Source organism: Globicephala melas, chromosome 15 (assembly GCF_963455315.2).
Source record: "Globicephala melas chromosome 15, mGloMel1.2, whole genome shotgun sequence".
NCBI classification, from domain to species: domain Eukaryota; kingdom Metazoa; phylum Chordata; class Mammalia; order Artiodactyla; family Delphinidae; genus Globicephala; species Globicephala melas.
Window position 1 is genome coordinate 4,392,574 of NC_083328.1, and position 27,336 is coordinate 4,419,909.

Sequence of the window (27,336 nt, forward strand, 5' to 3'; positions counted from 1 at the left end):
ACGCCCGCGCCTGGCCCGCCGGCACCTGCCGCCAGCGCCCGCCTCCCGCCGGCCTCGCCACCCACTCGCCGCGCCGCCCACTCACCGCGCGCGCCGGCCGCCGAGCCGCCGCCGGACACCGGGGCCGGGCCGGGGCCTGCGCGCCCCGCGCTACACAAAGTGACGGCCCCGGAGCTGCGCGGCGGCGGCGCGTGGGCACCGGAAGTGCCGCCACCGGGCTCCGCCCCGCCGGTGCCAACGGGGGGGCACTTCCGGTCACGCGGGGTCCAGCGCGGCCCCTGAGGGGGCGTGCGTGGGGGGAAAGAAAGCGTCCCTGGTGCGGGGGTGCCCTCGGACCTGGGTCGCCGCGCTCGTGTGCACTGCGTCCCGGGCCTTGGGGACCCTGGCGCGCCCCGCGCCGCCCCAGGGCCCGACCCCACCTCTGGGGACCCCGGGCCCGCCTTCCCCCTAGAGATGCCCGCGAGGTCCGCCCGCTCCCCAAAACCCTCCCGGCTTCCTCATGCAAACATGATTCAGGGGGCGCTACCGAGCGCCAGACTCGGCCAGGTCCACCCGGGCCTCGGGACCCTCCCCGGGCCCCACGACGGTGGAGGGAGGCGATGACCCCTATGAGGGCCCGCGTGCCCTCAGACCCGGGCAGGGGCGGGGGGCGATCCCTGCTGGTGATGGGCCCGCAGTACTGGAGCAGGTGGGCCGGACGTCTACAGCTCGTGCAGGGCCAACGCTGGGTAAACATGGTCGGGGGGCGAGGGGTTCCCAGAAAGGACCAGGACATGGACTGAGGGGGCCGGTGGGCCAGGGTAGCTGGATGAATGCAATAAGGGCCTCAGATCTGGAGGCTTTACAGGTGATCCATGGGGAGCGCCTGCCTCTGGGAAGGGAAGCGTTCCCCCAGCAGGAGGCAGGAAGGACAGATGGCTGCCTGAGGAGATGTGAGAAGGTGAGGTTGGTGGACTCAGGGGACGCCTGCAGCCCTCCCCAAACCTAACCGCCTCTGCCCCCCAGGGGCCGCAGCTGGGGTCCGCTGGTGAGCTCTTGCACCCACGGAGGTTGGGCCCTGCTGCTTCCCCAGCTCGTACCCCATGGGTACCATTATTCTTATATTTTCACTAGTGACCCCGCGCCTCAAGACAGGATCATAGTCTGACTGGGCTCGCGGAGGGGTCACACCTACCTGAAGTAACAGCTTCTCCTTCCCAGAACCTCAGCACCTGGCTGGGGAGCTGCTCAGGCCCACTGAGGACTCAAACCTGCCTGCAGCCCCCGTCCCAAGCCTTGCCTTCCCCAGCCCAGAGCACCTGCTGTGCGGCCTCCAGCTGAATCTAGCTCCTCACGCTTATTGTTTGGCTCCTGGTGTTTTTAAAATGTTTTAAAATGAATAACTAACACTTAAAAATTGAGGGTCTCTCATTAAAAGATGGACAAAGTCAGAAGTTCTGCCAATGTAGAGCCTGTGGTTTGCGGGGCCCTGGTCAGGGACCTGAGAAGGGACCAGCCCCTGTGATGAGCCTCGACTCTGAGGTGCTCCATGCCCACCGTCCCCCCCGACCCTTCTGTAGGCCCACTTCTACGTGGCACTCCCCTCTGGTCCTGTGGTCCTCTATGCTTTGGAACTCTGGACCCCCCCCCAACCCTTCACCCCAGGTGGTTCCAATGAGAAGATCCGAAGGTGAGGTAACTCACAAGAGCAGCAGAGGCCAGGTAAACGGGAGCAGCAGGAATGGAGGCACCAGAGTCTGCCACCTGGACCTGAAGGGGTGGGGCAGGGAAGGATGCTCTTGGGCCTGCAGAGGGCTGGAGCCGTGGAGATGGCTCACCAGGTGGGAGCTGGGATTGACGTGAGACTCCGCCAGCCCTGTCCTTCCCTCTCCCACCCTGCCTGTGCTGCCCACTGGTCAAATCCACTCCTAATGTGGGGGGCAGGGGAGCCCAGGGGACGCAGTCAGAGTCGGGGCCCAGAGCCAGGTAGAAAACAAATGGGGGAGGGGGCAGGTGAAACAGAGAACCAACAGCTCATCCCTGCCTTAGAACCCTCCAGCTTCTCGGGCACGGAGCCCACAGTGCCCCAGCATCTCCTCAGATGTCCTCTTGGCCTGTTCCCACCTGACCCCTAACCTAAGACCCGATTTCTTCCCCTTGTGTCTCTGCGGATTTTCACAGGCTTGGAGCCCACCAGACCGCTCAGCAGGCCCCGCCCTCCCTGTCCCTGACGGAGTCTCTGCCCTCAGCTGACCGCCATCCTCTAGAGGCTGAGCAGAGGCTGCCACCCTAGGCGCTCCGGTTTCCTTCCCTCTCTGAGGGGCTCCTCCCCAAGACCCCCCAGAGCCTCTCCTTCTTCCTGCCTTGTGACAGGCAGAGTCCCCAAAGCTCGTCCTGTCCAGGACACTGAGTGATGTGACCACACAGCCCACTGTGTTCAGTGTGTCCCAGGTCAGAGGTCAACTTCCACCCCTCCCCTGCCCCGCGCGCCTGCGACTACAGGAGCCGGGTGTGCCCAGGTAGCCCGCCCACTGCTCTGTGCGAATAAGACCTAAGCCGCTTGATACAGTCCTTAGTATCTGTGTTTATTTCAGAATCAAATAAATGTAATTCCCCACTCTTGTGACCCCACCTGACCCTGTTCCTTCCAGGCCTGTTCTCCACTGGGCCTGGACTGGATGCATGGGCCTTGCCAACGGCCTCGGGCTGGCTGAGCCTCTGCAGATGACCTGCCCCCCCACTCCTCCCCCGGGCCCGACGTCAAGTTTGTGCCTACTCAGGGCAGTGCTAGGCTGTCCCAAATGGGCCACGCCTTGTCCTCTCATGACCCGAAGTCACCTGGCCTTGACCCTTCCAGCCACCTAAGTCCAGAGCTGCCAGGGGTCAGGGCTGGCTGCCCCCAGGTGCCTGTAGGCACAGACCATGGGGCAGGACCCCTGTCAGGAGGGCCTATCTTCACAGCGCTCCTGGACAGCAGAGACCCAGGTTCCAGCCTTGAAGCTCCTTCTCCCCTCCCCCCTTTAGTCCATCTCGCAGTGATGTTCCAGAAAGCACCACGTGACCCCGCTGCTTGGGTTTTATGAATCTCAACAAGTCCTGGCCACTGGCCCTCTCTGGCCACCCCTTCCTGTGGGTTCTCAGGTTCTCAACAGCATCCTTCACTCCCTCCGAGGCCAGCAGCCCTATCCCTGCTTTTCCTTCATTCTCAACGGGAATTCTCGATCTGGGTGTGTGTCCACGTTTACACTCAGCCCATATGCGTTGCACAGCCGATGAGCTTTGGACCCTGTGCTTACTCCAGTTGGTGGGGAGGGCGGGGGAGATGGGGGGCCCCGTGGCTCACCAGGCCCTAAGGATCGTGTGTAGAAACGTGTGAGAACCTGATGGGGGCAGAAGGCTGCAGGTTGAGGCGTGAAAGGGGATGGGAGAGAGAGGTTAGGAGGGGTGGGACCAGGAAGAGAAGTGTCGAGAAGGCCCGCAGGACTCACTGCGTTCCCAGGAGAACCTGGTGACCCAACTCGTGAGTCCAGACTCAGCGCCACCCACAGGGAGACCCACTTAGGGCCATCTGAATTTACCATGGGGTCTCTCAGAACTCAGATATACGATCCTGCCTGGCAGCGATAGCGAGCCCTTTGAAAACAATTATAAATGAAAACAAGGCATCAGTATTCCATGTTGCGGATGACTGGAAATGGAGTAGGGGTTTGAGGCCATTTTTGGACATGATGGGCTAACTAGATGTGCCCCAGTCCTTCCAATTGCCTGGCTCTGTGAGGGGCAGCTGATGGACCAGAAACACAAGGACCATCAGAAGAAGGGACCCAGGCCCGCTCGAGACTTCTGCCAATATGAGGCTGCCTGGGGAGAAAGGGAGGGTGAGTGGGCCTGTATCCGGGCTGGTCCACCCTGCACCAGCTGCTTCTGAGCCAGAAGAAGAGACGAGAGGGGTGGTTGGCAGTGTGTCCCAGGGACAGGGCCCACCAGGGCCTGTAGCCCGAGAGAGCAGGAAGCAGCAAGAACAAGAAAAACAGAGACCCAAACTGGACGTTGTCGCTTGGCCTGGCCAGCACTAACCTGTTAGTCGGAGCTCTGGAAAGGGGGCTGGGCAGCGGGGAAGCAGCAGGGAGAAGGGCTGGCCTTAGCGTGAGCTCCTCCTGCACCTGCCACCTGGGCTGGTCGGGGGTGAAGGGTGGACAGAGCAGTGAGGGGCACAGGGCCTCCATGCCCAGAGGAGGGCAAGTCCTGAGGTCCCAACTGTGAGAGCCATGGGCCAGGAGCTGAGGGGAGCTGCAGCGAGGAGGTCCCCACACCTTCATGAGACAGGTGGCATTTCTGCCATACCTGAAAGATGGCCAGAGACTGGGATGCAGTGGGGCAGGGGAGACCTGGCCTGAGCAAGAGCCTGTAGGTGAGGAGCTTGGGGCAAGTCTGGGGAGGGGCGGGGCCATCCCGTGGCTGCGTCCACATCTCAGCGGGGGCACCACAGCAGCAGGCAGCCAGCAATGGCATCAGGTAGGGGTGGGTTGTCACTTACCAAGATGGATGGGGGGGGATGGGAATAGCAGGGGTCCAGATGGGATGCAGGGTGCTGTCCAAAGGCTGTTGAGGTAACCCATGTGGACAATGACAAGGCTTCAGGGTAACAAAGTGTCTTAGTGCCTTTGGGCTGCTATAACGAAGTTACCATAGACTGCGTGGCTTAAACATTTATTTCTCACAGGTTGGGAAGTCCAAGGTCAAGGCACTGACGCATTGTCTGGTGAGAGCTCTCTTCCTGGTTCATAACTGGAGCATTCTCACTGAGTCCTCACACGGTGGAAAGGGTGAGGGATCTCTCTGGAGGTCCCTTTTCTAAGGGCACTAATATCCTTCATGAGGGCTGCACCCTCATGATCTAATCACATCCCACAGTCCCCCCATCCTAATACCATCACGTTGGGGATTAGGCTTCAACGTGTGAATTTGAGGAGTGAGGGGAGCAGGAAGCAGACACAAACATTCAGTCTGTAGCACAAGGTGACAGAGTTAAGCTGTGGAAATGGGAATTGCTGATGGGGGAAAACCTGATCACTTTGGGAACACACCTCCTGGTTCTGTGATCCTTGACACTATTGTGAAGAATTCTGCCCATTGTCCTTCTGGAGGGAGCCCCTCCCTGGCCCAGCCCCTCCCTCAGTTTAAATTGCCCCCTGCCTGGCCCGAGTCCATCCTAGCCTCCCTCCCAGCAGTGCAGGGCAGGCTGGCAGAGAGCGGTTGTGCTGGGTCTGGGGACAGGACAGGCAGGGGACTGCCAGAGGGCAGAAAGGAAGAGCAGACGGCTCCCTCCCATCCTGGGTGCAGAGAGAAATGACAAAAATGTCCACCAAACAGGGGCAGAGCTTCAAGTCCAGGCAGAAGGGAACAGGCAGGGGTGGGGTCTGGACTGCAGAGAGGTGAGGCCTGAGCCGGGTGTGACAAAGACTCTCTCCCACACCAAACTTTTAGTCTGAGCCTCATCTCAGTTAGGCCTCCACTTTGGGGCTCCCATGCCTATCTTTGCATTGCCCAGTTTTAGCAGAAATCCTGTCAAGTCAGTTTAGCCAGAATCCCCACCCTGGATATCTGATCAGAATCCTCACCCCCAGCATTCCCTAGGTGATGTTCTCTGGTTCCCTCTGACGGTGGCACTACTGCCCTTTCCCTACGCGGGGCATGTAGGGGCTGGCTGGGGACGTTGGTCAGCACTCCTCTGTGCCAGACTCTGCCAGCCCACAGCAGGAGAACCCAGGAGGAGCCCAGGAGGACTACCTGCAGGTGGTGACAGCTGAGCATGTCCTGAGAGTCTAGTGGGAGGGAGCTTTGCCTAACTGTGGGGGGCCAGCCCTTGAAGGCAGTGCACGCCTGTAGATGAGTCTGTGCAAAGGTGGGGACAGATCAAAGCCCATATGCCCCAAAAGAGACATCCTGGATCTCACAAATTCCAAGTGCACCTAGATGCCTCGTACCTCTCACATCCCGTGTCCCTGCTGCAGAGCCACAGGAAGGCTGACACACAGAATGAACTTCATGGCAGTCACTGGATGGCTGACAGCCTCCTCACCACCAGCATCCCCCGTGGAGGGCACAGCAGTAACTAGGCAGATGACACACCCCACTCCCGCCACGAACTTGATTTCGTGGATACATTTTTATATGCATCCACTAAAAGGTTTATAGATCTATAAGAAAGGAAATTTTATTAATGCAGAAGCATCTGATTTATTTTTTGGAGACCGTTCGATTTCTTACACCTTACTTCGATGTGTTTAAATTTACTTCTTGGCAATTCCCTGGTGGTCCAGGGGTTAGGACTCCGCACTTCCACTGCAGGGGGCATGGGTTGGATTCCTGGTCAGGGAACTAAGATCCCCACAAACCGCACAGCACAGCCAAAAATAAATAAATAAATAGGTAAAGTTACTTCTTTTCCAGGTGAATTTGGGAAACCAGTCAGGATTGAGTTCAGCACCGAGTAACAGGAAAGATCATCTAAGCAACAATCTATGCACACCAAGGATGTGATTGTCCTCAGGTCGGAGGAGGAGTGTGGTCCAGGGCTGGTCCAGCAGCTCCCCAAGGCTATGGGCCACCTAACCCCACTCCATGTCTCCCCTCCCCTCCCCCGAGTCAGCCACTCAGCAGCCTTGTAAGCCATGCTGCTGGGAGCGAGAGGCACGTTATTGGTGGGCAGTTTAAATTGCATTATTTAAATTTGGTTCCCGTTTATATACTTACTACATCCTTGTTTACTTATTCCTAAAACAGATAAATAACTTGGAAGTAGACTGGCAGAATAAATCAATTTACGGCCAGAGTTTTTAGTGTCTGGAAGAATGTGGTAGGAAAGAGCCTAGTAGATAAAAAGGGTCCAGAGTCTGAAATGCCTTTTACTGAGGTAAGGAATTTAGATTTTTCTCCTGTAGGTCATGTGAGACAGAGATCATTTTAGGAGGTGCTGGGAAGGGACTTTCAGTAACGCTGAATTCCATTCGGAAGCAGTTGTTACCTTTACTCTTCTTCTTCTGATAACATCAGAGAGAAAGTCTCTGTTTGGGGCTCCCTGGTCTCTAACACCTTTCAGACATTTGCTCAGCTCCCATTTAAACAAAGATAATTTAACAACATCGTTTTGTTTCCATCGTATTTTTTTTTTTTTTTACAACTACCTTCTACTTATGTCAAGTGACACTGGTTTTCCATTTACGGTAAGTAAAGTTAGCTTTTAGAATAAATTTAGCAGGACTTCCAGTTTCTGGTCCAACATTTAAGGAGCTTGGAAGTCACTAGTCCATCATCACAACAAGAAAACAAACGAAAATCAACAACTCATCCTAGATCCATCAGAGAATTGAAATCATGGGGCAAACCACTGCCCCCAGAATTGGAGAGACAGACAGCAGATACAGAGAATCACAGCTTCCTAGAGCAATAGCGCCTGCAGGAGCAGAAACTGCACTGGAGCCGGTGCTGGTGCAGCAAGACTTAAACTGTAACAGACAAACTGTTAGGACCTCAGTGCGGTAAGTCTGAGACTTAAAAATTCCAGAGGTTCCAGTCTTAGGAAGGCCTTGCACTTGTGTGAGTTTTACCTCCAGGAGGACCAAATGGAGAAGTGACATGAATGACTGGGATGTTATAAGGGAGAAGAAGTAGGAATTGGGAATACCCTGTTATAAGATATATATATATATATCTCCCATGATATAGTATAGTGCACAGCCCCACTGAGCTCACAGCTGAATGCCAGTATCATCTACAAGTCTCGTGATGAGCACTTTTGGATGTCTCAGCCCCACGGAGCCCTCAGGTGATACAGCCCTGGCTAACCTCACATGGGGCAGAAGGACCACCCAGCTGAGCCCAGGAAGCCTGCAGAACCATGAGAAATAATAAAAATCTGTTGTTTTAAGCCACTGTTTTGGGGTGGATTATTGCACAGCAATTGTTAACTGAAACAGAGGGCGTTAGGAGAAGCAGGGGCCACCTAGAAGGACTCCTGGGTTTGTGTCTCAATGTCTCCATGTGGACGGTGCTGCCAGCCACTGAAGGGAGAAATCAGGAAGTACAGGCTTGGCCAGGGATTGAGAGCTCCACGTGGCCTGACTGAGCTTTAGATCTTTGGAATATCCCAGTCTGGGAGACCAACGAGTCCTCAGGTTCAGGACTTTGGGGAGATGCCTGGGCGGTGGCTGATGTCACAGGATGGATAAAGTTACCTGGGAACCCTACCAGACCCTACCTGCAAGGGAGAATCCTAAGGGCATCGCTATGCCTTTCTACCATCTGGGGGCCTCACAAAGTCTTCATTTCTACAGGGTCTAAATTTTGAAATCTTGGAATAGTAGAAAGCCTTATCTCATAGAAAATCCAACCAGAGGGAAGAGTATGTGTTGGTCTCTTGCTTTCAGTGTAACAAACATATTCCAAGTGTCTACTGTATGCCAGGTTCATTCGCACATATTATTTTACCTGTTTGACACACAATAACCCAGAACAATAGACCCTCTCGCTCACATTTTAAAGGCAAGGAGAGTTGTCACGTAGTAACTGGTGGCTACAATTCCAATCCCCAAGTCCTCACTGGAGGACCGTCGCTAGTTTCTGAAAGAGGAAAGGCTGACTCAAAGTCTGACTGTATCTTATTCCCTGGAGATTCTCTGTTTCACCAGAGACTTCTGGGCTTAGCCAGCCAGACCCTTATATGGCACAAATACAGCCCAAGGGTCAGCCCAGAGAGATATTTACCTGATTGCTAAGAAGCAGAATGACACCCTGCCCTACTGCCATTATTGTGACTAACACAACCCAAAGAGACAGGAAGGACTTCTTACCTGGTCCCTCTGTCTCACACTAGTGCCTAAAATAGGTAAAACCTTGAGTCCTAGCCTGACCCCCTCATAGAAACAACCTTCTCCCTACCTTTTGCAAACCCTTGCAGATATGATCGTTATATGAACAATTGAGGCTAATTATAGTCAGTAATTTGGGGGGTTAAAAATGTTTCCCACTGTATTTTTTTCACTTGATGAGCCAGCCTTGTAAGGTCTGGACCTTTACAGAATTCCCCAAGGAAGACTCCTTTTCTTAATGTTCTCGTCTCTATGTTTTCCTTTGATGTCTCCCAACACATATGAATTAGTCAGGTCTGGCTGGCTGCCGGCACAGAACGGCCAAGATGTGATATAAACCCAGAAAAGCAGAGTTCCTCTGCGACTTAGGGTCAGGGTCAGGGTCAGGGTCAGGGTCAGGGTCAGGGTTAGGGTTAGGGTTAGGGTCAGGGTTAGGGTCAGGGTTAGGGTCAGGGTCAGGGTCAGGGTTAGGGTCAGGGTCAGGGTCAGGGTTAGGGTTAGGGTCAGGGTCAGGGTCAGGTTCAGGATCAGGGTCAGGGTCAGGGTTAGGGTTAGGGTTAGGGTTCAGGAGGGAAACTGGCAAGGTAGGAGAGGGTTAGGAGAGGAGAAGGCGGGGATCAGTGTTGGGCAGGAACCCCAGAGGCAGGGCCTGGCTCGTGGGCCTTCCAGGGTCCACACTTGGCTGGCTTCAGGACTCAGGAGTCATCCTGGGGACAGCAGGCACAGAGGGCAGGCCTAGGTAGTCTAAGATGCTATTGGAATGGAGAAGTCAAGTAGGGGTGGGAGAGATGCTGAGAAGTTCTGGGGAGAAGTCAGAGCCTTATTGGGAGTCTAGGGCAAAGGGATGGTAATTAAGGCAGGGGGCTAGGCGAGGCCACCTGGTGTAAGGCTGTGGACAGGGAAGGAGCAGACTCCGACAGACCCTGGGACCTGCCCACATTTAGCCGTGGAGCGTGGAACCCAGCATGGGGGTCGGAAGGAGAGTGTCCCCCGAGATCGTTCATGGCTGGGCTTCCTGGTGGAGTTTTGTCCATACAAGTAAGGAGGCCTTCAATCTCAACCCTGCAGTCACCTTCAAGGATGCTGCTGGAAACCCATGGGTTCTGGGAGAGAAGATGGGGGGAGGACACCTGTGCAAACTCCCAGGACTAGAGGAAGAGGCTCTGCCAGCGGAGACTCAGGGGTCTCTGCAGGTGGCCTTCCAAGGGAGCCGGGATGCACTGCAGAACTTTTGTGCGTTTCCCATCTCAGCATCACACATCTCCTCCCAGTGATAAATGGAAATGCCACGTCCTGAAGATGATTGCTTACATGTGAGATATAGATATATGCATATATACATACATATATATATATGTATTTTACTGTTGGGAATTATATTGTTATATTGTTGGGAATTAATATCAGATGTGTGCTCTCTATGTTTAAGTGTGACTGGTTGTTTTTTTCCTGTGAAGCCCATCAGAGATCCGTGGTTCAACAGGGAATTCTTACAGCGTAAGGGAGAGGATGTGATGAAAATGGATCACAGCGCAATCACTAACATGGCCTCCGATGTGTGTGAAACCAAAACCACAAACCATACTTAACCAGCAAACACACCAGTCCACCTACAGTGGTGCAACTACTCCCGTGCAACCGAAGCACAACAACTCTTTCCCCCAGAGGACACAAAGTCCCTTTATCCATCTTTGGGTGCCGTCATTTCCCTTCGACCTTTAATTCTCTGTAACTTAAATACTGAGCTATAAAATTAACTACTATGACTGTGTTTTATATGAGACGGTAGAGAAATGGGAGAAGGAAAGGGAGACAATGGTTAATATGTAAATGAACAGATTCACATCAAAATAAGGGCAGAACGCTGAGAACTATTACAGCCCTGGTTTCTGCAGAGGGTCACGTGGTTGTAACTGTATTTAGAACTGCTTTCTTGCACACCCAGTGTGTGTTCTCTTTGCCCCCAGCAGGCCCCCGAGTGTGGCCTCCTTAACCAGAGACAGAAAAGGGGATTCTGGGAAACGTGGTTGGCTCAGCCCAGCTGACACACAGAGCTGCCCCACTGGCCTTCCATCTGTACTGGTGAAACCCAGTTCCCGTTTTACATACGTCTGTTTAAGAACAAAATCAGCCATTTAAGACAAATATTAAGACAACGGTAGTAAAGGTGAACATAATAGATACAATATGCCAGTGTCCAAGGTATGGGAAACACTGATCCGTACGATTAAATATAAGCTTCCCGGCTTGAAAATCATGTGATTCCACAAACTGTAGCCCCTGCCCAGCCCACCCCTCAGCCCAACACCTGTCTCCCATAGGACCTCTGTCTGGCCCTCGGGAAACCCTTGGAGTTGCTAACTCCTAACCACATCCAGAGCTTCTCCGGCTCTGATCCTCCACACACAGCGTGACTTCCGCCTGGATGCTTCCCACCCCACAGCCAGCCCCGCAGTCCCTCCAGTCCTCACCTTGCAAACACCTCCTGGGACTTCCCTGGCGGCAGCAGTTAAGACTCCAAGCTTCCACTGCAGGGGGCGTGGAATTGGTTGGGGAACTAAGATCCCACATGCTGCACGGCCAAAAAACAACAACAACAACAAAAAACCAAAAAGACACCTTCTGACCCAGGAAGACTTCTCCCGTGAGGCCACTTGGGTCCCCGTGGCAGAGCTCGTGGCTCTGTCCCCACGGCCCATCCCATTGTGTCTCCCTCTCCCCCTGGGTTCTGAGCTCTTCAGCGATGCCTGTCAACCCCTGCCGCCAGAACAACCTTCGCCCGCCCACAAGCTTCGCCTCCCCTCCTCTCCTGGCCCCTGTCTGAGGTTTCCCAGGACCAGACCATGGAAGACCATTTGCGCACCAGTAACCACTCAAGGAAATGCAGCCAGGGGAAGCTGGTGAGAGAGGGGGACGCAGCATAGGAAAGGGGACTGAGGGGGAGGGAGGGCTCAGGCACAGCCACACAGAGGGAAGGAAGCTTCCATGGCATCCCAGGGCTCCTAAGGAGGAGAAGTGGTGCCGAAGCCTTGTCCTCGCCTGAGGAGGGAGCTGGGCTTTCACACTCCCACACCCCTCAGGGTTAGGAGCCCCGTCCCCTTCCCCTGCGGGTGCTGCTGTGGGAAGCTAGGCGGGGCGGGGTGGGGGGACCGTACGTCTGTAAGGACTCGTCCAAGGAGAGGTGGGCAGAGAATCAACATCTGTCCCGAGCCCTCCTTAACCCACACAGATCCACTCGCGTCCCATATGAATTCCACTCTGGGTGGAGAACGCAGACTGGAGAAGGGCTGGTGGGGTCACGTACAGCCCCTGAGGCCCCGGCTGACGCTTCTCATCTTCCCCATCCTTGGCTTTAGCACCTCTGCTGGTCTAGGTGGCTTGTCTGATGGGGTTACTCAGACCTTTACTCCCAAGGAGCCAGAGCCCCTGCTTGAAAGATCTGGATACCCTTGTCCCCTCAGTGAATGGTTGCTCAGGGAAACGGACCCAGGTCTATTTGGGGGAAGGACCAAGGAAACACTACTCTATACGAACACTGGGAACTGTCGCATCGTAAAGTCCTTGCCCAGGGGACCGGCTTCTCCTGTGATCAGCGGGCTCTGGCTCAGAACTGGCTCAGATCTAGGAACTGGGAAACAAGCAATAGCCTAGTTGGCTGTTCACCCATCTTGTCCCTGGGAACACCATTGTCTGCTACCCATCACCATGGATCCCTTCAGGCCTGGACGCCACCCCCAGCTTACTGCCCATTTCAGTAACTATGTCTGTCTCGTCCTGGGAGTTCAGCATTGCATCTGGCCGCTGCTACTCCAAGGATGCTGCCGCCCTGTTGACACGAGAGTCCAGTTCCGTGAAGGCACTTCTAATGTCAGCCCAGGTCTCCAGACAGCAGCTCCTGCTTAGCTCCTGAATGAAGCCAGTGCCTTCTCACCTGCACACTGCTTATCTCCTCGGGGAGGGAAGGTCCTCTGGGCTCTCCCACAGCATAGCCAACAATGGCTTCTCTGGAATAAAACATCTATTTTCTCCAGACTTCTGATACTTTGACTCAACACTCTGCCCAGGCAGTCCTGGCAACCCCAGCTCACTTGATGTGGACCATCGTCACGCCCAAGCTTCCAGCAGTCGTCTCAGCAGAGCAGTAGGACCAGCTCCAGGTGCCCTTGCCAGGGCGCTACCCAGGGGGACACAGAGGTGTGTCTCAACCTCCAGGCTAATACGCCACCCACTCCCAGCCCCTCAACCCCCAGATCCACTCCTAGGTGTGCTTCCCTTGTTCCCGCTGGTAGGTATTAGCCAGGACTTGCAGGTCCTTTGGTGAATAATCCCTTCCCTCCCTTGGCGGAGCCAGCGCTGCCCCAGCCAGGCCGTGCTGGGCCTAGAACCTCATCATAGGAGGGCAAGTATTGTCTTGAAAGACATCTGCCTCAACCAGACCTCTGCATGGTCTCTGGACAAGGTAAGACGCACAGCTGGTGTTTCTGGCAAGGGAAATCGGGTCACACCTGTGCCCAGAGTTGAGGGGAATGTGGGGGCTTGGTGTTCTCAAGGACGTTGCCCAGATACCCCGGTCCAAGCCATAAGTTTCGCTACTCTTGCATTACACCTTGTGCCTAGTCCTTGGTAGTCAACGCTTGGCAGAAAGAACCGAGTCCCTTTAAATACTGCATGGAGGCCTCTGACGGTCTCTCTGTGCCCTCTTTTACCCTCATCGTGGCTTTAATGGTGCTCAGCAAAACCAACCCATTCCACAGTACCTGTAATAACCGTTTCTCACATCTCTGAAGTGCTCAAGATACCGCATGAGCTGGGGCATCCCCTCTCACCTGGTATCCTGTCCTGTCCATCAGTATAGTGGCCAGGGGTCACCACCCACAAGGGGGCCCCTGTTGCTACAATGGGCGAGTGGTCCAAGCCCAGGGTCCCCACTTTAGACTCCACTTGCTAAGACCGCTGTCAACACCGTCAGTCTTAAGGTGGGCTCCCCAGGAGCAGACCTTGAAACAAGGGTCTACGTGTGCGTGATTTATTAAGGCCATGGAGACGCCAAAACTGGCTTCCCCCAGCGTCCACTCTCTGGTCCTCATCCCTCCCAGGAGGGTTTTACTGAATGAGCCCATCCCCCACCAAGGGTCTCAGGCTACAAGGATGGCTCTAGGGTGAGGGGCACTGGGCACGGGCCTGAATACTAAGTCCCTTGTTTCTAGAGCGACCAGGAAAATGTGCCGGAGAAATGAAGCCCCATGAAACCCAGAGGTGAAAACACAGGCAGGACAATGTATTTCCTCATTTTAATTTATTTTTCGTTGTTTGTTTCTCACTTACCAACACATCTGTAAAACGTAGCAGGCTCTGTTAGTAAAGGAGAAGCAGGGAGGACAGCAGGGCAGAATCTAAGTAGCCAGATGGGGGAGTCGAGAGCAGGAAGGGCTTGGGGGCCTGAGGTGGCGGGTGCCCCCCCGCCCCGGCATCATCCTGCCTTCCCACAAGGCATCACGTTGCTGCTGCTTTGACTGAGCCCCAGATGCTTACAAAACTGTCATAAAGAGCATTTCTGTTGCCTCCAATCCCTGTCCCTGACATTCTCCCTCTGACTCCCGGCGATGAGGCAGGGTCTACTCGGGCCAGCCCTCTGCACAGCCTGGCCCGGGAGAACCTGCCGCTGCGTCTCAAGGCCCCGACCCCACAGCCTCAGTCCCTGGACGGGCATCTGAGAAGGGAGGCTAGGGTGGGGCTACCCGGAGCTCTTTGGGAAGGATGGAGGGACCACCCCTTAGGACCTTGGACAGCACTCCCAGAATGCCCTCTGCTTCAGCCCCAGGCTTTTCTACTCAAGAGGCATTAGGGAGCGGCTGTGGGCATGGGAACACGGAAGCAAAGAGGCCTAGAGCCGGCCTGAGGCTTGCCTGGGTGGCCCTGGAGGGAAGGTTTCACCTTCACCCAGAGTGGACTTCCTGGCGTTTGCACATTGACCCAGCGGACACTCGGACCCTGTGTTTATGAACACAAACATTTTAATCAGGATTTTATCCACCCTGATGAATTTTCATTCTAGGAAGTATTTTCAAGGCAAATGCCATTGAGGACAACTTAATGCCTTGATCAGTTTTCTACGTAGTGCAGATACATTTCCTTTTTTTCCCATGAAATAATTTTCACCAGGACCAAATCCTTTTCACGTGCGTTGTACCACGTATATCGGACTCCCTGGTTAGTGTTCGAGCTCTGTCGAATGTCACCCACTGTCTCGTCTTGTCATTGGAATTTCTCCCCTGCGGCTCTCACCTCCAGTAAGTCCAATTTTCCCAGGGAGGCTTCCCTGACCGACTTCTCACCCATCGGTACCCGATGCCGAATCTGAACCGTGTGCTGTTTGTACTGATGTGCAACATCCGTGCTGTTTTAGCCTCGTCGACTTCCTCCTGTGGAGTGTTTCTGAGGGTGAACCCGTCCGACCACTCGGTTGACGCGGTAGAAGGATGGTAGCCTTTTCCCGGCGATATTCCAGGACGTCCCGAGACCCCGGAACTGAGTCAAGACGTCCTAGCGGGCGCTGAGCTTCCTGGGTGGGGGACAGGGAGAGCGGCGCCCTCCCCGACCTCGGCCCCCGCCCGGGGTCACGGCGCCTTGTCCGCAGCCTGCTCGGCGCGCGGGGCCCCGCCGGCGGCCGCGCGCGCGCCGCGGAGCAGACCCAGGCCCCGGGAGCGGCCGGCGCCGTGCAGCTGGCGCTCGTGGCGGCGGATCTGCACCTTGTGGCGGAAGCGCTCGCCGCAGTCCTCGCACACGTAAGGCCGCTCGCCCGAGTGCGTGCGGCGGTGGCGCAGCAGGTTGGACGAGACGCTGAAGCGCTTGCCGCAGTCGCCGCAGGCGTAGGGCCGCTCGCCCGTGTGCGTGCGCTGGTGCTGCACGAGCGCCGAGCTCTCGCTGAAGCGCTTGGCGCAGTACGGGCACGCGTAGGGCTTCTCGCCCGTGTGGATGCGCTGGTGCGTCACCAAATTCGAGTGCTGCGAGAAGCTCTTGCCGCACTCGCCGCAGCGGTGGGGCCGCTCGCCCGTGTGCGTGGCCTGGTGCCGCACGAGGTCCGTGCTGCGGCTGAAGCCCTTGCCGCACTCCCCGCAGATGGTCGGCCGGTCCCGGGCGCGCCGCCGCCGCCGCTGCCGGGCCGGCGTCAGGGCCGCGCTGCCCGCCGGGCCCGGGATGGCCACCACCGAGGGCGCCGACACGGCCGGCAGCACCATGAGCTCCTGCAGCACCACGTAGCCCGGGGGCGCCACCACGACCGCGGCGGGCGTCCCCGGGACGGCGGCACCGCCGCCCCCCGCGGCGGGCACCAGCTCCAGCTGCAGCTCCGACGGCACTGGGGTCAGCTCCAGCTGCAGCTCCGGCGGCTGGGCCCCCAGCTCCACCGGGGTCAGCTCCAGCTGCACCTCCTGCTGCTCCTCCAGCTGCTGCTGCTGCTCCAGCTGCTTCTCCAGCTGCTGCAGTTGCTCCTGCAGTTTGAGCTGCAGCTGCCGCTGCTCCTGCTGCCGCTCCAGCTCCTGCCGCTGCCGCTCCAGCTCCTGCTCCGACCCCAAGTCCACCGGCATGAGCTCCAGCTCCACCTCTTCCTCCTCCTCCTCTGGCTCCAGCGGCCGGGGCTGCAGCTGCTGCTGTTGCAACTGTTCTTGCTGCTGCTGCAGCAGCTGCTGCTGCTGTAACTGTTGCTGCTGCAGCAGCTGCTGCTGTAACTGTTCTTGCTGCTGCTGCAATAGCTGCAACTGCTCTTGCTGCTGCTGCAGCAGCTGCTGCTGTAACTGTTCTTGCTGCTGCTGCAACAGCCGCTGCTGCTGTAACTGTTGCTGCTGCAGCTGCTGCAACTGTTCCTGCTGCTGCAGCTGTAACTGCTGCTGCTGAAGCTGCTGCTGCTGCTGTAACTGTTGCTGCTGCAGCTGTAACTGTTGCTGCTGCTGCAGCTGTAACTGTTCCTGCTGCGGCTGTAACTGTTCCTGCTGCTGCAGCTGTGGCTGTTCCTGCTGTAACTGCTGCTGCGGTGGCAGCTGCTGTGATTGTAACTGTTCCCGCTGTTGCTGTGACAGCTGCTGTTCCTGCACTTGCCGCTCCTGTGGTTGTTCCTGCTGTTGCAGCCGCTGCGGCTGTGGTTTCCGCTGCTCATAGTGCACAGATTGGGGATTTTCCTGTAGTTCCTGCTGCTGCCGAGGCAGCTGCTGCTGCCCATCTTGCTGCTGCCGGAGCTGTTCCTGCTGTTGCTGTGACAGCTGGTGCTCTTGCATGTGCTGCTCCTGTGGCTGCTTCTGCTGTTGCATCAGCTGCGGCTGTGGCTTCAGGGGCTCCTGTCGCACAGGTTGGGGGTTTTCCGGCTGTGGTCGAGGCAGCCGCTCTTGCCCGCCCTGCTGCTGCTGTTGCTGCTGCGAGTTTGGCTGAGGTCCTGACCCTTCGTCTCGTGGCTGCAGCTGTTGCCGCTGCTCCTGCTGTGGCTGTTGCTGCAGCTCTGGCTGCTGTTCTAACTGTCGGGGTTGCAACTCCTGCTGTTCTGGCGGGGCTCCCTCAGCGGTTGCACCGGCCCCCCTCGGGGCTGAGACTGCTGGCCGCGGTGGGCTACTGCTCCTCTCCTGAGCCTCTTCCTCCTCCTGACTCTCACTCCCACCGCTGCCACCTGTAGCGGAAATGGCAGGAAGCCAGGAGAGAAAGATCTACAGGCAGCTCTCCGATCCAGACTCCCAGGATCTCCCCCCTTATTCTGCCCCATGTACAGTCACTGTACCATACACTCCTGAGCCCTCAGAAGGGACCCCAAAACACTGGACCAAGTGACAGTGGCGGTATGGTAGAAACGGAAACGCCCAGAGGTGTGGAGTTGGCTTGGAGAGGTGCCCCAGGGACAGCTGGTCTCGTCACTCTGGACCCCAGCCCCTGACCTCTCCTCTGGGCCTTCTGCCACACAGGCTCCGTGCCTCAGACCTTGGCAGTGACACCGTGGGGGCCTGTGGCTCCCCAGCACCTCTCCCTGAGAAGTCCTTTGGGCTTAACTGCCATCCAGTAGGAAACAGTGAACCAGCCATTCCCACGGCTAAGCCACAGGCCCATGCTGAACTCAGACCTCAGTTAAGGTCACACCGTAAATTAAAGGAACTCACCTCCTCTGTACATAATAACGAATTTCTGTAAGGCTGCCTGGAAGTGTTTCTGCGGCAGTTTCTAAAAGTCACCAAAGTGTCAGAGAGAACATGAGGTTTCCAGGTCGGAAGTCCTCAGTTCAGAAAAACTCTACCAGTGAGCAGCTGTCTAACCTCCTGCAGGTTCAGGGCCCTCCTTGTCTGTAACATAGCTTAGTGATACCCACACCAACAGCTTAATGAGTGAAGCAGGAAGAGCCCTGACATTACCCCTAGCAGGTGCTTGAAAAATCCCTCTCCCTGTGGGTTTGGAATGGGTTTGAAAACTAACAAACAGTTCGGAAATACTGAGGATATAACTAGCTCCAACTGAAACAGTCCTTAAGCTGGAAGTGTTTTAGATTGTTATTCTGGGATGGAAAGGACCAACTCACGGCCCCAAGTCAACATGGCAACTGGCCAATTATTTAACCTCTGGGAACCTAAATTTCCCCATCTGCTAAAGAAGACAAATCCCTTTCAGGGAAATCGTGAGAATTAGAGGGGATAAATGAGCAGCCCCAGCACGGTACAGGACGCAGTGTAAGCTCAGCTAAACAGGACTCATTCCGTTGCTGTTTCACAAAACCCACACGCAGTCTCTCACTTTGAGCATTCCTGCTGTGTTATCAGAAAATCTGAAGAGGCTTTCTCCATTCCCAAGTCTGATTTCAACATCTGTTCTTCGTACAATATCATCTTTTCAATTTTGTAATGGAAAGTAGAGGTTTGATTTTGTAAATTTTGCTTTCTGGCTACTTTTCCAGGAATATATTGAATAATAAATAATATTGAATTAATAAAGCCAAGGGATATCTACATGTAAATAATTCCCTTTTAGGAAACTATTCCCAATAACCTTTGCTTAGACTAATGGATCAGTGAATGCATTTTTCCTATACACTCACATCAGGTGGGAGTATGCGGGAAGGGAGGGAAGACAGCCATGAAAACCTGTTTTCTCGGCAAATCGACACTCACATGGACACTCCCTTCTCCCACCACCTCTGGGTGCAGCAGGGACACAGCACGCCTCTGTGTGGGTCCTCTCATTTCTAGGACAGTGCCTGGCCATATGGCCACTCCGGACTTCTTCTGGCATTTTAAACATTGTTAACAACAATGCTGTAGTAAATGTATACTTAAGTGTCGCCTGATGTGTCTGCTCTCGTGAGATTTTTGTCAGTTAAATATTTAAGCCAAAAGAGTCCTGGGAATTCCCTGGCGGTCCAGAGGTTAGGACTCGGAGATTTCACTGCTGAGGGTGCGGGTTCAATCCCTGGCCAGGGAACTAAGATCTTGCAAGTTGCGCAGCACGGGCGCAAAAAAAAAAAAAAAAAAAAGCCCAAAGAGTCCTAGTTAAGTCCACACATCCCCATCCAACCCCTCCAGTTCCCTTGGTCCTTTTCATGCTCTGTTCAACCCTGCCCCAGCCCCTCACTCAGCACCCTCGAAGCCCAGAGTGGGGAGTTGGGTCCCACGAGTGTGGCCACCATGGAAAGATTCGCCCAGAGCAGGTCCCAGAGAGAGACGGGGTCTTGGAAGGTTCTGCAGGGCCACAGTTGCTTCTGGGCAAGAGGGGAGAGAAAGCTGGATGGAAGCAGAGGCCAAAGAAAAGCCACGCGGCCAATGACAAGAGGGCGCCTCTGCCGCTGAATTCAATCTGGGACCTTGAGTCTGGAGCCAGGGACAAGTGGGAGGAAAATGGAGGCTGTGTGAGCCCTGGGGAAACAGCAGAGGGTCCCAGCCAGCACTTATACAGGTCCGGGGCAGGGGCTGAGAACGTCTGCACTGCCAGGCAGCCCTCACCAGCAAGACTGCAGCCCGAGCCACCTGCTCTCTCGATGTGAACCTGCCGACGTGAGTGGGTGCAGTCTGCCCTCCACACCCCGGAACTGCCAGGTGGGTGCCCCTCCAGACAGCAGGCCGCCCGCCACCACTCAGGGCTCCCTCCCAGCTGTGGCAGGCCTGCGTTCTGTCAAAGGATCCTCGCTGGGGACCTGAGGACCATCTCCTGGTTTAGGACGTCAGAGGCCCCCCCCCCAGCCCCTCACCTGAGAGGGTGTCAGGCCTTGAGCCCCCATCTTCAAGACACCGCAGCTCGAGCACGAAGGTCTTGGTTGCCGGCCCTACCTCCATCCTGGCAGTCAGACGGAGATCCCAGGGAGCCCGCTGTGCTGAGGAAGGAAGGAAGCTGTTCAGATGCGTAGGAGCGCTGTGAGCCCCGGGCCCAGGGGCACCAACTCCCTTGACGACCCCCAGAGCTGGCAGCTCACCCCTGCTAGAAAGAAGGACCGTGTGGTCCACAACCAGGAAAGGGATGAGCAAGGGTGGCCTAGAGGCTTGGATCCCCAGCCCGTTCGCCTGCACAAGGAGTCCTGCCTCTCCAGACTTTGTGCAGGGCCCGCATTCAGCCCCACAGCCGGGGCAGCCCATGCAGCTGTGCGTCACTGAGGGACGATACTAAGGTGGCTAGCTGCACTCCCAGAAGGGACATTTGGGGAAGTCTGCAGAAAAAAAGAGAGACTTGTCCATCTCACACTCCCCTAGCCCCCTTCCAAGCAGTGACAAGTCTGTTCAATTCCCTGGCCTCCTGCCTCCCAGGCTGCTGGGGGGTTCACCCCACCTTCCCAGGCCGCCAGCAGACCAGCGGTTCCAGGCCATGTGGGTCGGTCCAGGTGCCACCTCAGCTCCCAGGAAGGCAGGTTTCCAGGGTACCACGACCCACGGAACTGGCGGGCTGCCTGTCTGGCCCTGTGCCCAGGCAGTCCTGAGGTCTGGAGGGCTCCCCGCCTCTCTCCCGCGTCCACCTTGGCCCCTGCAGAGGTGTGCCCATGTCCAGTCCTCCCTCCCCTCCTAACAGGGTGACTCCAGGTCTCCCTAGCCCTGCAGAATCCAGTCCAAAGCCTCTTCAGAGAAGCGTCCCTAGGTTCACCCTGCTGTCCTACCCACTGGGCCTCACCTGGTACAGCATTTCCTGCTCCTCACGCAGCCTCTGCACTAGGGGAGGTGTGGTCAGCAGGGGCTGGAAGGTGAAGGCCCAAGCGTTCAGCCAGCACCTTCCTGAGAAGCCTCCATCCAGAAGGAGCCAGGGAGGCGCCAGGCCGCCCGGGGGCCTTTCTGGGCACTCAGGAGGGTCGGCCGCGGTCTGGGTTGCCGAGGTCGCGCTGGGCCAAAAGAAGCGGGCAGAGCGGAGTTCAAGAGCAGAAGTTGGTGTCGGCTCCCTGGGGTGGGGGCTGGAGGAGGCCGAGCCCCCAACCAGCGCGGGGCTCAGGGCCGGCCGTGCGGGACCATCGCGGGCGCCGAGGGCTACGGGGCGGCCCCGAGGGCGGCCCCGGTGGACGACCCAGCCCGAGGTCGGCGGGGCCGGGTGCCACCGGTGTCTTTTCAGCCCGGGGCAGCGCGGGCCCGGCCGGGGTCCGCCTGCCGCCACAGGTGCCGGGAGCCCGCGGGCGGGCAGCCTGGGCCGGGCCCCGCGGGCGGCGGGCGCCACGGCCGGGCCGGGGTCCCCGTTCGCTCGCCCGCCCGCCCGAGCGTGCGACCCGCCGGCCGTGCGTCCGTGCGGGCAGCGGCCGGGCCGGGGGCGGGGGCGGCGGGGGCCGGCACAGGAAGTCCCCCCGGCATCCGCATCCTGTCCCCCGCCCGCCGCCCGCGCGGCCCCGCGCCCCGGCCCCCGCTGCCGCCGCCGCCACCGCCGCCGCCGCCGCCGCTCTAGGCAGCCGCGAGCTCGGTGGGCTTAACCCTTCCCCGCCCGGCCACTCGCCCGGCCGCATCCCTGGGTGCGCGCGTCCGCGCCGGGGTTGGCGACTGTCGCCGCAGGAGTGTAGCGGGAGGCTCCCAGCTGGGGCCCTGCCGCCCCGTGAACGACAGGCACGGCCTCAGGGCGCCCCTGGCCAGGGTACAAATTGGGCTTAATTAGCACTCAATTAGATGACACTGAGTTAGTGAAGCCCCACCCCGGGCCACCTGAAGAGGCCTCCCCCTCCTCCCCTTGGACCTCCGGTCCTGGACCCTGGAGTGGCGAGGACAGGCCTGAGGGGGCGGGGAGTGTTGCAGCCAGGACGGTGGGCATGGGTCCCAAAGGACCAGATGGCGTCGTAGGGGCCACCCTCGGGCCACCCTGGTCAGCTCGTCCCTCTCTGCGCCCCCTGCTCGCTTCCTCTGTGCACAAGGCCCCCTGCCCCACCCCCGCCCTCTGCCTTCCCCAGTCCCCACCCCAGCAGCACCTGGCAGCGGCCTCCCTGGACGTGCCTAGCCACTTCCCGGCTGGTCAGGGGTCCTTCCATCTCAATATCCCATTCCTTTACTGCACTGTCTCTCTGATCTGGAGATGAGTTCACCCTGAAATCGGGATACTCCAGTTCTCTGAAAACCCAAAGAGCTGGCCATAGGGAGCTGCTCCTGGGTGGACTATGGGAATGCCCCGCCGGAGGGGGACATGAGCCCTCATGTGGTCACAGCCCCCTCCCCTCCTTACTGTCTCCATGCTCACATAGCTGCCACACGTGTGGCCCCCTTGTTCCATTTCTGGATTCTTCCTGGCCCTTCAGGCAATGGCGTTTGGGGCTTCCCCTCTGGCCCTTGTCTGAACTGCCTGTACTCTGTCTGGCAGCTTCACCTCAGACTAGGAGCTCCAGTGGGCAGGGCCACATCTTCCTCCTCCGCAGAACAAGCGCAGTAAGAGCCTAGCTTTGGAGACAGAAAAATCCGGGTTCCCAGGGACTTCTTCCAGCCATAGAATGAGGCCAATCATTGCCTTCCATCTGTGGGGTGGGGACTGCACCCCACTAGCCGGGTGTCTGAGGATAAGTGAGCATCCCCCTCCTGCACAGGGCAGGTGTGCACCTTCCGCTCCCCTGGGAGGGGCTGAGGGCACAGCTGTCTCTGCCTTCTCCTGCCTCTTGGGAGACCTCACACCCAGAGGCTCTACTCACCCCTTGAATCTTTAACCTCCCCCGCGGCTGGCTGCTTTCCAACAGCATTTACTCACTCTCGTGGCTCTCTCATCTTAAAAACATACAATCACCTCTCTCTCCTGCCCTGGGTGCCCAAACTTCCCGGAAAGATGACCCATAATAGTTCCATCCACATCCCCATTAGCCTGTCCCTCCTTCCCTCTCTGCAGCCTCGCCTCTGCCCCATCACTCCACCCAGATAGCTCCCTCATGTCACCAGACACCTCCATGTCACTGGATCTCTCATCTCATTCCACCTCTAGGCAGCTGTGGACATCTCTCTGGTGGCTGCTGGGAGAACACCCTTGGTTCCCCTTCCTCCCGATCTGCTGCCTTTTCAGGCTCTGCTTCCTACCACAGGCTCCTTGCTCACCTTTACATCCTGCAAACCTGCAGTAAGGTGTCTTCCCAGGTCAGCAGTTCTCTCCCTAAGAGCATCATTTCTCTGGTCCATACCTGAGCACTGGCTCAACCACAGCCACCCTTTCCCTTTCTTCCTCATTTTCCCTTTAATTTTTTTTTTTTTTTGGCCGCGCCTTAGGGCATGCAGGATCCCCAATCAGGGATCAAACCTGTGCCCCCTGCAGTGGAAGCATGGAGTCCTAATGGACTGCCAGGGAATTCCCTCCCTTTGATTTTTTTTTTTATCAAGGTAACACACGTACCGAGCTGTGTAAGTCAAATAGTTCTACAAAATCTGTAGCAACAAGGAAAGTATCTCCTCACTTCTGAGTCCACTCCCATTTCTTCTAATATCTCTTGCCATATTTCTAAATAACATGCTTCTAATGCTATTACTTGATTTTTCCAGTTTAGATGGTATCTATTGACATCCCACTTTGGAAGGTGCAGATTAACTCTTTAAACCACACAGACACATGCATACTTTCCCTCTCATCCTCCTGTTGTCCAATCATTTGTCTGGTGTTTATCCCGTTTTCCGGAAAACAGCTTCAAACCCTAGGCATTTCCTCGGTGATAGGAATGCCTTTGTTATTCCTGCTGGACCCCCGGAGAGCTTCAGGGTGGGTGCTAGTCATACCCTGAAGACCAACTATGTGATTCTGTAATTGGGGCTTTGAGCCAGTGATATCAACCCAACCTCTGGGGAGAAGGTGGGGAGCTGGAGATTGAAGTCAGTCTCGTGGCCAATGATTCAGTCAATCATGCCTACGTAATGAAACCCCAATAAAATCTCTGGACACCAAGCTCAGCTGAGCTTCCTGGTTGGTGATAATCAGAGGAGTGGGATGCATTCTGATTCCACAGAGAGAGGATACAGAGCGCTCCATATTGAAGACTCTCCCAGACCTTGGGTCCCTTCATGGCCCATGTCTGGTCCTGATTTGTATCCTTTATAATAAAACTGTAATCATAAGTATAGTGCTTTCCTGAATTCTGTGAGTTGACCTAGTGCATTATTGAACCCGAGTGGGTCATAGGAACCCCTGAATTTGCAGCCAGTTGGTCAGAAGTGTAGGTGGCCTGGGAAACTGCAAACTTGCAGTGGATATCTGAGGTCAGGGCAGTCTTGTTGGGGATCATGTCCTTAACTTGTGGAGTCTGTGTCAACTCTGATGGTCAGTATCAGAATTGCAGTGCAGTACCACACCTCTCAACACAATTTTATCAGTTTTGGTAAATCCATGTTTCCTGTTTCCATAATTATATCTATGCAAATGTTGTTCACTGCTCAGCCTAGTGAATTATTTTTCTTAGTTTCCTTCTTATACAACTCTTGGTTCTTCCTGGAATTAATCACTCCTTCTCTCTTTCTCTCTTAAATTTCTTTGATTCATTCTTAGAATCAACAGTTAGGTCTCCTCACATCTTCCTTCAGCTCTATACATGCCTCTCAACCCAACTTTCCACCTGGTGAAACTGGTCAGAAAATCTATTTGTTTCATTTTGTTTCCAGAGACATCCCTTCTGGAGCCTCCTTCCTTGGGATCCAAATTGGGCAGGTTGCCCTCAGGGCTGCTGCCATCAGCCTGGGACTCTCCACTGCCATCAATCTGGGACTTTCCTTTGCCTCTCTCTCTCTCTCTCTCTCTCTCTCTCTCTCTTGCATCATTCTGTTTCCTCATACCCCGTCTTTCTCTTTCTCATTGTAGTAGAGACATTTTGTGCTCGACAAATATTCCAAGAGCTCCCCTATATTTCCAAGCATTCCATGCAGTTAAATTGGGGTTAAATGAATAACTTGGCCAAGGGACTATGAAAGGAAGTGACATATGCTACTTCTAAGACAAAGCTCTTATGAGCTGGTGTGCTTCCTCCATCTCACTCCTCTGCTGCCGTGTGGCCTTGGTGGAGATGTGTTCCAGATAGTACAACTACAAGAGTGGAATCTCAGTCAGCCCAAGGCCCGGAAAATCCATTCAGGAAAACAGCAGAATTCTCAAGTAATTAAACATAACATTTAATACAGGAAAATGGTACAAACATGTTAAAAGGGCTTCAGTATTACAAAGAGGGAAGATGAGACCACCCAGAAATTAGTGCCCTCGGGGCTGGAGGAGCAAAGGGGAAAAACAATATTTCAGGGAGCAGTGTCATCAAGCCTGTTGTACCCACTGTTGGAACTGTGAGTCCAAAGCAATTTTATGAGCCCAGACCCACCAGCCACTGGTGAAGGCACCACCAGAAACAGGAAATGTCTTCTCTTCCATCTCTCATTAGTGCATCTCACTAGTATAATAGAATCTAGCCTGAGGTCAAGACAAGGGAGTCTGGGAAATGTAGTTTGAAGTCTTGCAGCAGAAAAAGTATATGGCAAGTAAATTTTGGGGAACCCTCATGTGCAAAAACCTTCATTCTCATGTGACTGAGTATGGATTACAGATTGGCAATTGTTTCTCAAAATTTGAAAGACACTGCTTCATTGCCTTTTGGCTTCCAGTATTGCTACTGGGGATGTCCAGGGCCATTTTGATACCTGATCCTTTGCATGTGACTGGTATTTTCTCTTTGGAACCTTGTAAATCTTTTTTTTTTTATAACCTGTATCCTGAAATTCCATAATGGACACTCAAGCAGCTATTTCAATCTGGAAACTCATGTTTTTCTGTTCTGAGAAATGAATTTGAGTTATTTATTTGATAATGTCCCCCTTCTGCTTTCTTTTCTCCTTTTCCAGAATTTTGATTATTCAGATATTGGACCTTCTGGACTTCCCTGGTGGCGCAGTGGTTAAGAATCCGCCTACCAATGCAGGAGACATAGGTTCAAGCCCTGGTTGGGGAAGATCCCACATGCCGCGGAGCAACTAAGCCTGTGTGCCACAGCTACTGAGCCTGCCCTTTAGAGCCCATGAGCCACAACTACTGAGCCCATGTGCCACAACTACTGAAGCCCACGCGCCTAGAGCCCGTGCTCCACAACCAGAGAAGCCACCGCAATGAGAAGCCCATGCACCGTAATGAAGAGTAGCCCCCGCTGGCAGCAACTAGAGAAAGCCTGTATGCAGCAACAAAGACCCAACACAGCCAAATAAATAAATAAAATAAATAAATTTATATATTAAAAAAGATATTGGACCTTCTGTTCTAATCCTCTCAAGTCATTTTAACTCCTCTTCCATTTTTCATCACTTAAACTCAGTGCACTTTCTAGAGCCCAGATCTAGAGGATGTTCTCTTCATTTTCTTCTAAGCTTTTTGTTGAATGTTTTTATTTCTGCTATCCTGTCTTCAATTTCCCAGCACTTTCTTATTCTCAAGCTGTTGCTTTTCTCATACTTGCTGTTCTTGTTTCATGATTACAATACTTGCTCTCATCTCTCTGAACAGTTAACTTTGTTCCTGCTCCCTCTGTCATCTTTGTTTGCTGCAGTTCCTTTTGTTGTTTGTTTTTTAATGTGTTTGTTTTGTCTCTCCTGTTGGAGGGTTTCCTAGCATGCCAGGTGACCCTGGGTTGTTCAGTCATATGCGTGGAGTGAGTTACTCTGCATACAAGAGAGGGAATTGAACAACTGGAGAACTTCACCGGGGGAGGGGTGTCCTCAAACACCTGTTAGTACTTTCTCTTAGGCCACTCAGTTTTTCTAGAAAGGACTCATTTAAGCTCTAGCCTGGAAAAGTAACTCGATCATGAGCATTCTAGGAGCCTAACAGGGAAAAGAGGATTCTCATATTACGCAAAGCAGATTTCATCAAATCCCCCTGCTTTCAAGATGAACTCTCCCTGCCTTGGCTCTGCCCGGTGTTCCCCAAATCAGAGCCTATTTGGTCTCAGGCTTCTGCCAGGGTGGAGGAGGAGGGGTCTCTTAGCTGGATACAAAGTGGGAGGTGAGGTCTGGGGGCCCACTGGCTCCTTTTAATACTTTGTACCCATCTTCCTGTTTTTAGGAAGCCTTGGATTCTGCAGGCTTTCTGGGGG

The 27,336-nt window shown here is 55.2% G+C and overlaps 2 protein-coding genes across 4 annotated transcripts in view; both read right to left on the minus strand.

Annotated features, from left to right (window-relative positions):
- The window catches only part of ZNF316 (zinc finger protein 316), a 30,049-nt gene extending 18,389 nt beyond the window's left edge, over window positions 1-11,660 (minus strand). Inside the window, exon 1 of one of the 2 annotated variants that reach the window (XM_060284480.2) lies at window positions 11,321-11,660. The gene's annotated coding sequence lies outside the window, so the exon portion shown is untranslated. Of the gene's footprint in view, window positions 1-85; window positions 161-11,320 lie in introns of those variants that run through there. The other variant, XM_030846018.2, reaches the window with a different exon arrangement.
- A 2,473-nt stretch (window positions 11,661-14,133) lies between these two features.
- On the minus strand, window positions 14,134-21,439 carry ZNF853 (zinc finger protein 853). Of its 2 annotated transcripts, none has more exons than XM_030846024.3 (3): window positions 20,964-21,439; window positions 20,056-20,173; window positions 14,134-17,502 (listed from the first exon to the last, which is right to left on the minus strand). In XM_030846024.3, exons 1-3 carry the CDS (start codon window positions 20,973-20,975, stop codon window positions 15,467-15,469), a joined length of 2,166 nt encoding a protein of 721 aa, XP_030701884.1. In that variant the 5' UTR covers window positions 20,976-21,439; the 3' UTR covers window positions 14,134-15,466. The 2 variants fall into 2 exon arrangements, with proteins under 2 accessions (XP_030701884.1, XP_060140465.1); XM_060284482.2 differs by having other exon boundaries at window positions 20,056-20,178.
- Between the last annotated feature and the right edge of the window lie 5,897 nt (window positions 21,440-27,336).